This window comes from Artemia sp. Qi Xiang Cuo, chromosome 1 (genome assembly GCF_049724085.1).
Source record: "Artemia sp. Qi Xiang Cuo chromosome 1, ASM4972408v1, whole genome shotgun sequence".
Taxonomy (NCBI): Eukaryota; Metazoa; Arthropoda; class Branchiopoda; order Anostraca; family Artemiidae; genus Artemia; species Artemia sp. Qi Xiang Cuo.
Window position 1 is genome coordinate 44,157,393 of NC_142794.1, and position 15,536 is coordinate 44,172,928.

The 15,536-nt window shown below is 35.1% G+C and overlaps 1 protein-coding gene across 3 annotated transcripts in view; it reads right to left on the minus strand.

Moving 5' to 3' along the window:
• Positions 1 to 11,408, minus strand: part of LOC148956357 (peroxisomal ATPase PEX1-like) — an 84,965-nt gene extending 73,557 nt beyond the window's left edge. The window contains exons 1-2 of one of the 3 annotated variants that reach the window (XM_089095025.1): positions 11,324 to 11,408; positions 1,222 to 1,352 (exon numbers count right to left, since the gene is read on the minus strand). In XM_089095025.1, coding sequence (XP_088951151.1) covers positions 1,222 to 1,290 — 69 coding nt within the window. In that variant the 5' untranslated portion in view covers positions 1,291 to 1,352; positions 11,324 to 11,408. Of the gene's footprint in view, positions 1 to 1,221; positions 1,353 to 3,628; positions 3,926 to 6,930; positions 6,996 to 11,323 lie in introns of those variants that run through there. The other 2 variants (XM_089095030.1, XM_089095020.1) reach the window with 2 other exon arrangements.
• Positions 11,409 to 15,536: the final 4,128 nt, after the last annotated feature.

Consider the following 15,536-nt stretch of genomic DNA (forward strand, 5'->3'; position numbering starts at 1 on the left):
GAAGAAAGATGAAAACCCCCTTAAAAACGAAAATAATTTTGATGACAATTACACAATTAAATTCAGCACATCAGAAAATTAGAAAACTCCTAACAGTTTTGATAATAAAATGTAAGTTAGATACAACTCACGGTAATAGTGGCCAAAATTATAAAGAGACAAAATTTAATTTCAACATATACATGAAAATAATGAGTTTTTTAATGGTCGTTTCAAATACAAAAATTACTAAGTTTCAAATTACGGTACTTAACAAAGGTTACGAGCCTGAGAAAACTTGTTACCAAGCTTCCTTGGTAATGACTCATTTGTAATTACACATCAGTGTACATAATTTAACCAAGCCTCAAATGAATCAAGCTTCAAAATAAATGTCCATATGAACTGTTAAATTTTACGGACTTCGTACATCTTAGAGGGACAGAAGTGCCAACGCGCAGCATCATTGCCTCTGAAACAGGGAAGCTAAGTGTGTTTTTTTAATGATTTTAAATTCCTCCTTTCATTTTGATGGAGAAATATTATAAGACCAACCGAAACAGGACAACGCTTCGAAACAGGTTACCCTGTCCTTGCTCTGGCTTACAAACAAGGGTAGAGAAGTCCACCATTTCCTTTGCTGGAAAGATACGGTTTGATATTACTAACTATTCCACATTCAAATTCTCTACAAACTCCAAACCCTTAATGTGATGAAATCCCATCGCAACGATAACAGCCCAAATTATGTCTTCGAATACTACTGCAATGACTTTGCAAGAACTTAGTCATCACTTTTCTGACAATGCTTTCACTCTGAATGCTTTCCTCAAATACAGCCTGAGGTGTTTGATAGAAGACTCAATAATTTGTTGTACATTTATCTAAAAGCAAGACTCAATCATGTAGTTTATGCCAGGGGCCACTGAGATAAGCCATAATACAAAAATTACTATTCATCAGACTAAAAATCCCACACAATCATGACTTCCCATTTAAGAATGAAGCCATCAATAGAGTTGAGGAGCTTTATATATTGAGCATAAACTTCTCAACTTTCTTGAAGGATTAAACTCTATTTGAGGAGCTTTCTTTTCTTGTATTACTGTTTTTCAAAGCAATAAGCCGACATTAGGGATACAGGTTGATATGATTACATGAATAAGGATTGAGATCACGAGAAACAGTTTGGGCTAGAGGTTTCTATTTTATTTTTTTCAGCAGTAAAACTGTCAGACTTACTTCGAAATTTCTTCCCAAAACTAATGCCTCGCCTCCTCTCAAGGCTTCTGTTAACTTCAGTGAAGTCATCAGTAAAATTATGGTCTTCTCTTAAACTTAAATTTCCATGTTTCTTCTAGCTTGGTAAGTTCCTGGAAATATTTTTTAAAGAAAAGAATCTGTTTAATTTTGATTATAGGTGGATATTTTTAATTTGCCATCCTTATATTAGTACAGATTCTATATATTTATTGAGACATGTTCTGTCAATGCAAGTTTTTTTTACTTAAAGCATAAAAATACACAGGGTTAGTCTTATCTCTAAAGATAAGAATTAAGAACTGCAATCTTAACCAAATGTCAAATCATTGGTTTCTAGAAAATTATTATTAATAGCCTATGGATAAGCTCTAAAAGACTAATTACTTGCAGTTATGTCAAACAATTTAGTCAAACATGAAATATCAGGGATTTACAATCAAATGAGCTCCTTTCGAAGTTTCTGCAACAACTTCTATACAAAGGGCCTTGGTCGGAAACAATAAATAAAAAATAACACATTGTGCCCACACTGCTCTTTACTTAGGCAGCGCAATTGCACTGCCTATGATGATGTGCATGGTAGAGTGGTTGCCTTCCAATTACTTTTGACTGTTAGAAAGGGCACTAAAACTTCTGATTTCCAATCGAATGAGTCTCATCCGAAGTTTATACAGCCTCCCGCTCCATAAAAACCTTATATGCCCTAGGTCACACCTTACAAACCTTGCCCCTGGAGGGTTGTTTCCACCCTGGAGGCATTATTATACGTTCTTTGGACTATTTTGAACAAAATAGCTATCTCACAATTTCGATCCAATGCGTTCAGTGAAAAGAGGGCGTCGGAGGGGGGGGGGGGTCTAGACAACCTGGTATTACTTTTGACCCTTAAAATCGAAACCAGAACTTTCAACTTTCAGTCAAATGAGCTTCCTCTAAAGTTTATACGACCACACCTCCCATAAAAACCTTATATGCCCTTGAGGCATAACTTACAATTTTTACCCCCAGGCTCTAGGGGTTTTGTCAAATCCCAAAGACCTTGTTATATGATGTTTGGACTATTTTTTTTCAAAACGGCTATCCCAAAATCTCTATTAGATGCGTTTGGGGGAAAGAGGACATAGGGGGGGGGGGGCTAATTGCCGTCTAATCACTTTGACTCTTAAAAAGGGTACTAGAACTTCTGATTTCCAATCAAATGAGCCCCCCCCCCTTGGAAGTTTATATGACCATCCCTTCCATAAAAAACCTTATATGTTAATAATGGGCAACTTGTATAACTTTTAGCCCTTGCCCTGAGAGCTGTGGGGGGAGGGGGTCTCTCCCCAAAGACATAATTATTAGACCTTTCAAATATGCAGAATAAAATGGCTGTCTCAAAATTTGATTGGATGTGTACGGAGATTATGGAGGGGGGGAGGCTGTTTGCCCTCCAAGACAAAAAGGCACTTGGACGTGAATAATAAAGGCCAAGGACTAGCAAATCACAACAAAGGCAGACGTTTACATTTTGGTGACACAATTACAGATATAGAGATAACAGGACTAAAAGACTACTGATAAAAGACCAGATGAGACATTCTTTTAATTGTTTTTCAACCAAAGAATCAGATCCCATCTGAGAGTGCAAAGAAACTGGTGGAAATTCTTCAAAGTGATATTTGTTCTAACTAGTCACAATGAAAACACAATAATAGGAATCCAAATACATGATGGCTAACTTAATGATACAACTGATACAGAACAATACAAAAAATGCTGACAGGGTTTCGACCATTCTGGGCTACAAAGAAGATATCTTAAAACATCCCCAAAGGCCGTAAAAAGTGTGAGGTAGAGCACTGTTGTGCAACAGTACAATACCCAAAGCTTGCATACCACATCATTTGTTTTGTATAGCCCTGCTTATTTTTTCTAATGTTTCATGGTACATGTTCTTCGCAAATATTGTCATTTATTCCATGAATGAAGCCAAAAAAACATGCATAAAATTTCAGAAAACAGTTGCCATGAATGACCTGCTGTGAAATTTTGCCAGGCTTTTTTGGGTTTATTCAGTAAATTTGTTTAGGCCCACACCTTGATGGTGTTTTTGTCTCAGGATTCACACACTCCACCGTTTTATCCCTGGTTGTGATCCTTTTTAGCCATGGTTTATTGCTTTAGTGATAATGAGAAGCTGGAGGAAAAGGTCAAAGAGCTGGCTCAAGACACAGACAGTAAATTATAACACTAATAAAATTTCTAAACTACTGCAAGGATATAGTAAGTGCTAGAGTAACTATGCTAAAAAGCAGAATAATGATGCAGTTTTCAAATGTAGAAAAATAAATCTATTTTATTTTTGGGTGGAATTTCTTTCACCATCAATAGGAGGTTACCTTACCTTATATTACCTTAAATCGCACTTGCCAGCGATAAGGACAAATCTTGTGAACGCCGGTCACTGATGATGATAACTCAATTTGTTAGATGTATCCCATATTGTCAGACAAGGTTTCTTGCACCAGTCTTCGTCAACTGCAGACTTGAAGGCTTCAACACTGGAAGACATAATAGCATTCTGGCTATGGGAGTTCCATAGGCTGACTAAGCAGTTAGAAAAGAGCCTGTTTTCCAGCCTGGTTTTAGCACGTTTTCAATAAAGCTTCAAGGGGTGGCCTCTAGTACTTGGTGAACTGACTATCTGGAACAGGTTGGGGATCATACTCTGGTCACGTACTAACTTGTATGTCATTATTGCATCTCCTTACCTACGACTATATGTAGGAGATGGTAGTTTGAGCTTATGTGATCGGGTAAGATATGCAAGATGTTGGAATCGCTTTATGCATTTAGTTGCATGTCGCTGCACTGATTCTAGAATTGATATATCACCTTTATTTACTGGAGTAGCAACACACATCCCAAATTTTCAATTTGTTCTGATCAGGCCCTTTTAGAGCTTGGTAATCACAGCTGGAGATGTGCGGCAGAATGTTCTTTTTATTATACCAAGAGTTTGGTTGGCACTGGCTACTACAGACTGTGCGTGAAAATTAAACTTGAGCTTATCACCAACCAAGACTTCCAGATCTTTTTCCAAAATACCCTTTTCCAAGGTTACTTTCCAAAAGACCCTTGTACTTACAAACTTAGCAATTGTTATCAGCAGTATATGCTTATGAAAAGTACAGATATTTTCGATGCATAAATATTACCCTTTGTCCCTCAAAGACAATGCTTTTTTTTTTAGCTAGCTGGAAAAGCCTGCTTAACTTTCCATTTGATAATTGTGACTAACAGAAGGCTGCCAGACCAATTTTTGCAAGAATACAAGAATTGGAAAGCAAGTCCCAGCTGTTGGTGAAAAGTGTTTCTGACTATTTGGTTTTAGCATTAAATTTTGAATCATTACCTTCACGACTTTAAAGAAACTTGTATGATGTCACTGTTTTCTTTTCATAGCTAAGACACAATACTAATACAGTAACAATTACAGGGACAAGTTGATTAGGTAAATACAAGCATGTTAATTTCAATTTAATAGCTTTTTCAGTCAAAGGTTGTACGGTAATAATTTTGTCAAGACAGTCTGTGTCAGGCATGAGTGATCATGAGATCGGAATTTGGTACTTTTCTATTATATAAAACACACTCAAGAAGTGAAGTTTGGTGGCAATAAAATATGATGAAAATAGAATACTTTATTAGCAAAATTATGCAAGTCATTTGTGAATTATTAAATTGGGAGCTTTGCGTGGGCTGACCGTCTTAAAGACAAATAAAAGTTCATTAGTAACGCGATTCTTGACCTACTTCATTTTAGTTCAGTATTGACGTGATTCTTGAGGACACCGGTTAGTTATCTTTGACTAGTGACAGAATATGGTGTCTCACTATGAATGTTCTATAATGATTTCAGATTGTTGGAAGGGCTACAACACAACTGAGCTGGAACAAGCAGATTTCACTCATTTGAAAGTGAAGAACAAAAATAATTTTGTCGACCCAGAAACCGGTACCTCTACTCAAAAAGTAAAAAGAATGTGGGGTTCTGCAAAGTGGAGGAACAACCGGCGCCGATGTACGTCCCGCTATTGTTAACATTCATACTTAATAGAGTACAAGCGGCGGATGGCAGTAAAGGCAGAAGGCCTAGTTCCTTTTAACGCGATTCTTGAGGACATTTCTGCGTTCTGAGAGCTTATTTCCAAGTTGTAGTTTTCACAATTTTGCTAATAAAGTATTCTATTTTGATCATATTTTTTTTTTTCATTAGGTTAAATAGTTTTGGTTAGGTTAAAATAGGTTTGTTTAGGTTACGTATTTAATATATGCTATGCTTAACCCCCTCCCCCTAATGTGCAAATATATAGCCCAAATTTGTTTCTAAACTATTATCTTGTCATCATAATTTTGTTTTATTTCATTAGCATTCATCAAACTTCCCTTTTCGAGTGTGTTTTATATGATAGACAAGTAGAGGAGAGTGGTAAATGCAGGGACAGATTTTGGAAAACCTCCAAAATGCATGGTTAGCATTGGAGTAGAAAAATGGTTTATGGCTCAAATGAAAGTCCCAGAACTGCTGCAGAAATTGTGATTTTTCTTGTATAGCTAGAAGAAAAAAAAGGAGAGTGTCCCTGCTTATACTATTTGTCCTGCTATGTACCAGAGGTGGTATATCTTGGGACACAAGGTGGTATACACTGGGGCATAGTAAAAAGATTCACGTATTGGTAGAAAACTTTGACTATTCATCATATAAAAACTACATTACAAATTTGGCTTCAAAAGTAAAATATCTTAGGCACAAGACTAGACTACCAGTCAGCAAAGACGAAGTATGACGCTGCTCTGGAAGCTGTACCAGGTGCTGGGGTAGGAGGCGACAACTTTTTCAAAATGTCTTCCTGTGCATAAATATTGAGTCTTTTCAATTTGACCACTTCCACTTTCTTAGACCAGCCATGAACATGACACTCACTCTGACCCTGTTTTTGTTTTCCTCTTGGGCAGACCCAGGAAAAAACTCTCCTTCATAAACAACTTTAACAAAATTTCCAGTAAAGACACTGTCGGTAATTTGATTAATATGTTCAGTATTTTCTACCCTTTCATATTTATATACCTTTTTTTGTTCCTTTTAGGCTACTAGTTTTTGTGCCATTAAACCTATAATAATACACCCGTTTTATTGTTTGTTAAATATTTAATCAGATTATGCAAAACACTGTTGGGGGTGGTGAGCATAAAAGCATTATTAAGGCTATATATGGGATCATCATGAGGGGCTGTGCCTTTGCAAGCGCATTGATAAGCTCTTTTGAAAAGAGCAAAAAGAGTAATAAATTAGTGTATTAGCTAAATTTTCTAGTTAATTTTTTCCATTATTTTATCAAACTGTTCAATCAATTTGAAGTAAAGAGAGACTTGAAGAGAATTCAGTGTATATATACACCACAGAATATATATTTGCACATTAGGTGGGTGAGGGTGAAATTCATTTCTGATACAAATGAAAATTATATTTGGATTCAAGATGGAATCCTAATTCTTAATGTATGTCTATTTCTTAAATTGTAAAATGTGGTATATTTGTAATTTTCAAATGAATTTAGCTGGGAGCCAGCACCCCTCCCCCCTCCCAGATAATTCTCCCACACGCAAAATTGAGCAGACAAATAGAAAGTACAAAATAAGTACCTTAAAATGTTGATCAGGTCTCCCAGGGGGGTAACAGAAGGACCAGACATCAATACAGTTTTAGGACAGGGGCTGGTTGGTATCCTATCACTTCTGACCTATAAGAAAAGACCAGAACTCTCAAGTTCTGACCTAATGATGATCATCCAAAGTTTCTACAACCACTATGGGGAGTTTAGGGACAAGGAAGGGGTAGCCCCTTCCTATACAGAATAATTTCTGCTAATTCTGGGGTTTAATGATACTGTTTACTTTCATAATAACAGTATAGACCGGGAATATCCCCAGAAATTGAGAGGGATTAAATATCAATTTCAACCTCCACCCCTTGCCTTAGAACCAATCCTGTATTTACCTGAAGGCTCAAAGAGAGCTAGGATATTTTGGCATTAAAATGCACCCTTTGAGGCACCTGCCTCTCCCCTCTTTGAAGTTTATACAACCACCCTTCCCATAAAATCTTTATATCTTATTAATAGGCAGCTTGCAGCTTTTGTCCAGGTTGGAAGGGGGGTTGTCAAACCTGGAGGCATTGTAATTTGATCTTTGGACTATTTTCAACAAAATGGCTACCTCAACATTTTGATCAGATATGTTTGGGGAAAACAGGAAATTTTCCAGGGGAGAAATGCCTCCCAATTTAGTTATGATGAAAGTGATTCTCTTTCATAATTCAATACTCCTTTCTGGGTCAAATTAGGTTTTGAGCCATTAATGGGGCCCCAAAAGCTTAAAACAGTCCACAGTAGGCTAAACCAAAGTTTAAAAACATGCTTATAAAAAAAAACTGTCGAGTAAGAGAAAATTTTCATTTGTAGCTGATTGAGAAATGGTAGCCTTATCCTTATTTTTCTTATTCTCTTAATAGTAAAATATTATTATGATAAGAAATTTGTAGGAATTTTTAAGAGCCTGAAACCCCTGAAAATGACCTCACCACACAGTCCATATTAATAACTACAAAACTGAAATCACTTTTGCAGGGCTTCTAGCCCTTTAAAAAGTTTCTGTAAATTTGTTTTCAAATAACATTTTCCTATTAAAACTAAGGACATTTTACTATTAAGAATGGAATAATTTCCATTTGGTAAAACTTTATATTAACAGATTATCCAGATTTCCAGGAAACAAACTTACCTCTGGAATCAGCATTTCATCCTGAATCCAAACATGACATTTGTTTGATACCTTTTCCACCTATTTTAGATACAGCTTATTATCATCAATGTTATTAAAACTGGTTTACCCATAAATTGAATCTACAGTGACAAAACTAAGAATCAACAAATGTATGGGAAATATACAATAAGTGTTATGTATTTAGGTAAGGTTAGAAAGGATTTGCAACAGAAATGAATGTCATGTTTGGACTCAGGATAAAATTCTGATCTTGTAGATAATTTTGAAGACCACACAGCATTTCTATGACAATAAACAAAAGTTTAAATAGGGATAAATCCTTTCAATAGACAGTGACAAATTCACAAAGAATACTAGATATTTTGGTCACATATGCAGTAGCCATCATCAGTAGTAATACTAAAACTACTGATGATGGTCACTGCATATGTGACCAAAATATCAAGTGTTTTTTGTGAAATTTATTACTGTCTATTAAATGGATTTATCCATACTTGAACTTTTAATTATAGGCTAATTCTGATTCCAGAGGTAAGTTTATTTCCTGGCTATCTGAATATTCTGTTAATATAAAGGTTTACCTCTATTCCTGAACCAGCTAGCCTACAAATGGCAATTTTTTATCACTAGCCAGTTTTATTTCTTTTTAGAAACATGATTTTAAACTTTTTATTACTATAGGCTGTTTTGAGCCACTTTAGCTCTTTGAGGGCTCAGAATGTAACTTCCCTCAGAAGCAATTATTAGATTATGAAAGAGCACAAATAGGACATCAAGTGCTAAATTCAGTTTCATTTTAGATAAATTATGTTTAAAACTACAAATTTACAAGTGTTCCTTTTCTCCCTACTTAAGTTATGACACAATGTAACCTATAGGCTACATGCATATAGCTCAAGCAGTAGACTAGCAGTTTTAAGGCATCAAAACCAGGGTCAGATTGACTAGGTGCAGGGCCTGATTGGATTTTTGTTTGCCAGGCCCCTCTATGTATTAAATTTTTAAGTAATCCTTACCATAGCTGTTTGTGTCTTGCAATATTCCTTCTAAGATATCTGTTGCATTACAACTGATCTAATAATTTAAAAGATATGAAAGGCATTCTTTAACATCTCCATTGGGGTCTAAAAGTAAATTTGACTATATGGATATAGTTCAAAACCTCATTCAGGGGTCCAAGATGTGTATACTAATAAATTGATAAATGCATAAGTGATAAATTTGTCCAGCTCTTTTGAAAATATTACAACTATTCATTGTTTGATCATTGCTTATGTTTAATGAAGCTAATACAAAACAAGAGTTTCAGTTTTGTATTTATTTATAGAGGTTGGCTGTTGGCTACTTTTCCTGCAGGATAATGGAGGACTCCATAGTGAATACATACAGGGTTGAAGGGTCTAATGACTTGTAAATAAAATTTGCATAGTTTACAGCATCTTTTCAGGATTTTACACCACAGTTTGGTGGCATCAAAGATTGCAAGGGTGTTTTTCTTATAACATAATTTTTTTTGTTCTGCACTTACATTTTTGATTTGTTCTGATTCTCAGTGTCTTCTAACAGCACAGTTCTTTGTTCTTCATTGTCATTTTTAACACTTTCTGATACTTGCTTTAGCTTGTCTGCTAACCCTACAATTCTTTGTTCTTCATTTTCATTTTTGACACATTCTGCTTCCTAATGTTGCTTGTAATTCTTGGTGCTGATTATCTTCTGAGTGCATATTTCTTTGTTCTTATTTTTATATATATATTAACCACCAATTTTTCTGTTCTTCATTTTAATGATGATTTGTTCTGATCCTCATTGTTGCATGTCTTGTAAACCCATTTTTTTTTTTTTATTCACTTTTGTTTTTGAGTTATTGTGATTCTTACTGCCAATTATCTTTTAACTATATATTTCTATGATCTTCAATTTTGTTTTCAACTTATTCTAATTACCAGTTTGGCTAATATTCTAACTGTATATTTCTTTGATATTTACTTTTGTTTATCATTGCTTCAGACATTTTTTCAGTGCCTTTTGCCTCAGCTGCTTGGATTGGTGTAGGCTGTTCATTATCACCTGTATATTTGCATTTCTCAGGTTGTTTTCTTGATCTTGTCTCATTTGATGGTCCAATTTATTCAGTTTGAGCTTGTGTTTTTGTTCTTTTTTGTACTCATTTTGTGCTTATGTTAATTTACATTTGCATCCCCTAAATATTAAAAAACTGCTGAAAATTCCTTTTGAGATTCACATCACTAAATATGGGCACCTGAATTTAAACATTTCTAAATTTTTGTTTTATAAATTCTTCTAAAATGATTTGAAAATCTATTTTCCTTGCATCTTAACTTTCAATCAACATAATTCCTACACTATTTAGTCTATCCTGATTTATTGTTGATCCTGATCAGATGGGTTTTTTTTTATTGGTTTTAATCTGTAAAATGATCTTTTTTCAGAAGCAATGCTTACTGGAATTGTTAAGAACATTTCAAATTTTCAAAAATCAAGTGTTCATTTTGATGGCAGCACAGGGCCCTTTAAAAGCCAGGGCCCAATCATTCCAATTACCATTTATTTTGCCCTGCTCATAAGCTGGGGGGACAAGGTACATCAAGGTATATAAAATAAAAGGAAAATATTATCAGATGTGAGAGCTGTAAATATATACCAAATCATATTATTGAGTAAGGAATAAAGTGAATACACCATTTGATGCCTTTTTTATGCTGATTACAAATATAATAACCATTTCTATCGGAAATGAATTTCAGCCCCCCTATATATGCCAGTTCAGGATATATATTTCTACATTAGAGGGGGGGGCAAATTTTGTTTCTGATGTAAATGGGAGGTAAGTTTAAAATTTACCCCCACCCCCCTAATGTAGAAATATATACCCTGAATTGGCATATATAGGGGGGGGGGGCTAAAATTCATTTCCAATAGAAATGATTATAAGGCTATGTTCGTAATCAGCATAAAAAAAGCATCCAATGGTGCATTCACTTTATTCCTAACTCAATAATATGATTTGGTATATATTTACCGTCAGAACAACTGGGGAAGGGGTAGCTGCCCTCCCCTGCCTAGAACACCACTGATCTTAAGACTATTCTACTTTATATATTTCAATTTGCAGTCTCTCAGACATTTTTATCGGATGATGAGACATTTACACGGACTTAAGAAAAGACTATAGATTTCGTCTAAAGTTGGTTTGACTTATAACTTTTTAAAGTTCACGGACTCGACTTACCTGTGCTTAATAGTGCTTAGTTCCACGTTACTTTTTGATTTTGAAAACTGCAAATTTAAAATAATAAAGATGCCATCTAGGATCTCCTTGAGCAGCCACCAACTTTTCCGCTTAATATTAATTTTCCCGGATGTAACCTGTAAAAATAACTACAGATACTTCGACTCATGTACTCACTGCATTCCACTGTAAACATAGCTTATTCGCAAGCCCCTGAAGGTTTGCCAAATTTCCACGATTATTGTCCCTTTTTGTTCTCTGCAGGGGCGTATCTAAAGTATTATCATCTAGGGGGAGGGGGCAAGAGGGGGTGCTATTTAAGTAGTTGCTATTCAATTGGTAGTGAAAAAAAGTAACTATTTAAAAAACACGCTACTTAGTGAATTTAGAAAAATTACGCAATAAATTATAAACAATAAACACACATTAAACAATAATAAATAAAAGTAATGATGCTCGCCTTTTACTAAAATTGTCTGCAATGGGCTGCAGCAGACGACAGTAGTATAGCTTAAACGAGCTTTCGGGTGGGCGAGTGTTAATGTCGCAATACACTCGGCTTTTTTTTCGGTCAGATTCACCACTAATGCCGCAGTGCATATCCACCCTCCCCTTCCCCCAGCCCCAACGGCCAGCACAGGATGCTCAATCTTATAATTGAACCAAGCTCTATTTTAACAGCCCCAGTTATCGCACTATTCATTTGCTCGTAATTTTTAATGGATTTTGACTCTTGTTGTACAAAACTTATAATATACGTGATTTATTGAGATATTATTTGTGATTAAAAAAAAAATTGATTTGTTTGTAGGTTCGCCAATTTATATAAATAGCATTGGTATCAGCGGGCCAAAGCCAAAATAAAGATCATGGGCAGCGAAATAGCGCTGTCTGACTAAAGGTACAGGATAAGTCAAAGTATTATCAAAGATTGTGAAACATTATGTTGTGACATATTCCCTACATTTAAATAGCAACCGTACTTTAAATTTGAAAGTATTCGGAAAATAAAGTTAAAATTATTAACTTATCTGTTGGGCATTGTTTGACAAAGAATATCCAGAAAATCAAAACAATTTTTGGCATCATTGCGGAAGATACCTTAAATTAATTAAAAATTGCCAGGGATACTAACTGGAATGGAAAATTGACTCCTAGAGTTGTTCTTGTGTAATTCAGAGTATGGGGGGTATACATTTCTGGAGGGGGTTACATTGAATATGGTTTTTATGTCTACAATTCCCTTCACAAGCAAAGCACGGTCTCCTAGTGTAGCTTGATAAAACTGATAACAGTAGAAAAAGAGAATGGGTTGATACCGCTTATATTTGCACACCACATTTCGAAATCGTGAGAAAAATATACATATTTTCTTTAAATTCTCTATATTCTAGTCTCAGCAGACATTTGGTACAGAATTCTGATGCAGAGATAAATATCCCACAAGTAGCCTTGACGTTATGTGAAATGCGAGTAATTTCAATCATAATTCTTAGCACATTTGTGTCAGTTCTTTTTTTGAAGCTGGATAAAAGAAATATTTAGAAAAGCGAAAATACCGAAGAGTCAGCATGGTATCGTACATAAGGCAATTAAGTATTTATGCGTTAGTATGTGAATCCAATACGCAGGGAATAAGAATTTCTCAGTGCTTATTAGGCATTTCAATGACAAATAGGAGAATTGGAGTTTCAATTAAATACTGGAAGTAAAGATTAAAACAATTAAATGATTTCTGGAGTGGATTCCTCTTTAGCAAATTCCATGACCAAGCTACAACTGATTTGGCCTATCTAGTTATAGTGCGAAAATCATTGTAAAAAGCACTAAGTCTTATTTTCTTTTTCAATGATCTCTCATTCATTCAGGAAATTAGATTTCACTGTATATCTACCTTCTTATTCTTGAATGATTCCATTTCTATCCTATTTGCAGATGTAGAGGATGTATTTATTTCCACTTTTGAAAGTTTTAAAACAAGAAAATCAAATCTTGAACTGATAGATTTTAGGAAGTGAAAACACCTCAAGTGTCAGGGGAAAAAATTGACCTGAGCAAATGTGGCGAAACAGGAAGCATAGAACATTATTCAATTTTGCCATTAACTAGGCTCACATTTTTACTAAATGATAAGGTTTCAAAGACTGTATATTTGGAAAAAAACATTAATTCTGGAACATATTATGAAGTGCAATGGACCGCTATTTTTCTCGTTTTCCTTACGTTAAAAGTGAGCATGGATTATTTAAAAAAAATATTTGCTCAAAGTAAAGAGCAAATTTGACTGATAAACGGTCAGTCAAACGGGTACCCTACCCAAAACTATCCGCAGACTATTCCTCTGATAAATGTCTAACAAATCCTCTTACGTATTTTTAACCACCCACATTTTGGAACCGAATTTGACCACTGTCACTACTTTAGCTTCCAATATTCTAATCTTGGCTCGTAGACTTATCTTCCCATTTTTCCAAACTTTTTTTCAACTGTGATTTAATTAATTGAGTCTGGATTGTTCTATTTGTCATATTTTTTTTACTGCATCCACTATATTAACTAATAATACTGGCCAGGTAAGTAAAGCAATTCCCATGTCCAAACTTTTCGTTACCCAACATCACCTCTTCACCTTCATTTACTCCTAGTCTAAGTGCCTAAGTCTTCTTGACAACAATTAAATTAAAAAAAATAAGTTTTTTTTAACTAAAAGTAAGGAGCGACATTAAAACTTAAAAGGAACAGAAATTTTTTGTATATGAAAGGGACTGTCTCCTCCTCAAAGTTTTACGCTAAAGTTTGTTATTGTTTAAAAAAATAAAGTTGTGTGACAGATTCAAACTTTAGCGTAAAGAGTGAGGTATTGAGGAGGGGACAGTTTATTTCATATACGGAATAATTTCTGTTCGTTTTAAGTTTTGGTGTCGCTCCTTACTTTCAGTTAAAAAAACTTGTTTTTTTTATTTAATTTCTGAACGCTTTTAAACTAGTGCAGGTTTTTATTTTGGCTCACCGTACATGAATAATTAAAATGAAATTTGCATAATAATTTTACTTTTTTTGTTAAATGGCTTTCTCGAAATTTTGTTCTGACGTAACTTACGAATTAACTTACGTAACGAACTTCTATATTAGTAATTTTTTATTACGTATATTAGGGAGTTTGCCCCCTAGTCGATACCTCGTTCTTTACGCCAAAGTTCGACTTTTGTTCGAATCACAAGCCCCTGAATCACAAAGGCCGGTTAATTAGAATAGATACTACTACTACTACTACTAACAACTCACCGCAGCACCAAGCCACCTGAGGCCAACAAAGTTACGTATGCTCCTCCTCCATCCCAATCTATTCTAAGCCTCCCTTTTTACACCCGCCTATCAAGTTCCCATTTCCTTTAAATCTTTCTTAATGACGTCCTTCCACTCCAGACGAGGACGACCTGCTTTCCGTTTAGCCCTAGACGGTTGGCTGAAAAGAACAATCTTCGTCAATCTGTCATCCTTCATCAGCGCAACGTGCCCTAGCCTCCTCAACCTTTCTTTCATTATAGCCCTAGAGAGCGGTATTGAACCATATTTTTCGTATAGCCTATTGTTTGAAATACGGTCAGTCCGCCGGGTACCCAGAATAATCCTTAAGCAATTTCTCTGGAAAACATCTAGCAAATCTTCATCTGCTTTTCGGAGTGCCCATGCTTCAGACCCGTATTTGACCACTGTCATTACAATAGCTTCCAATCTTCTAACCTTGGTTTGCATAGTTATCTTCCTATTCTTTCAAACTTTTTTTCATCTTTGAAAAAATTCCCCCGGCCTTGGCCATTGCACTTTTGAATTTTTCACTGCCGCCATCGTTTTTACTATTAATGCTTCCATGGTTAGTAAAGCGATCTCCATAATTATTCTTTTCATTACCAAGCTTCACGATTCTACCTTCATTTATTTATAGCCTTTTTGAATTCGTCTTCTGAGCATTAATTTTCAACCCTATTCTAGCACCCTGAACTCGCAAACTCGCAAATAGGATACTTAAATCATCAGCATAATCTAAGTCCAGGAGAATTTTTCCTCCCCATTTGATTCCGTGCTCTCCCATTGCCTTTCCTGTGCTCCTTAAGACAAAGTCCATCAAAATAATCCATATAAAGGGGGATAGAACACAACCCTGCTTAATTCCTGTTTTAATACAAAACCAGCTGCTAACCTCATTTCCTAC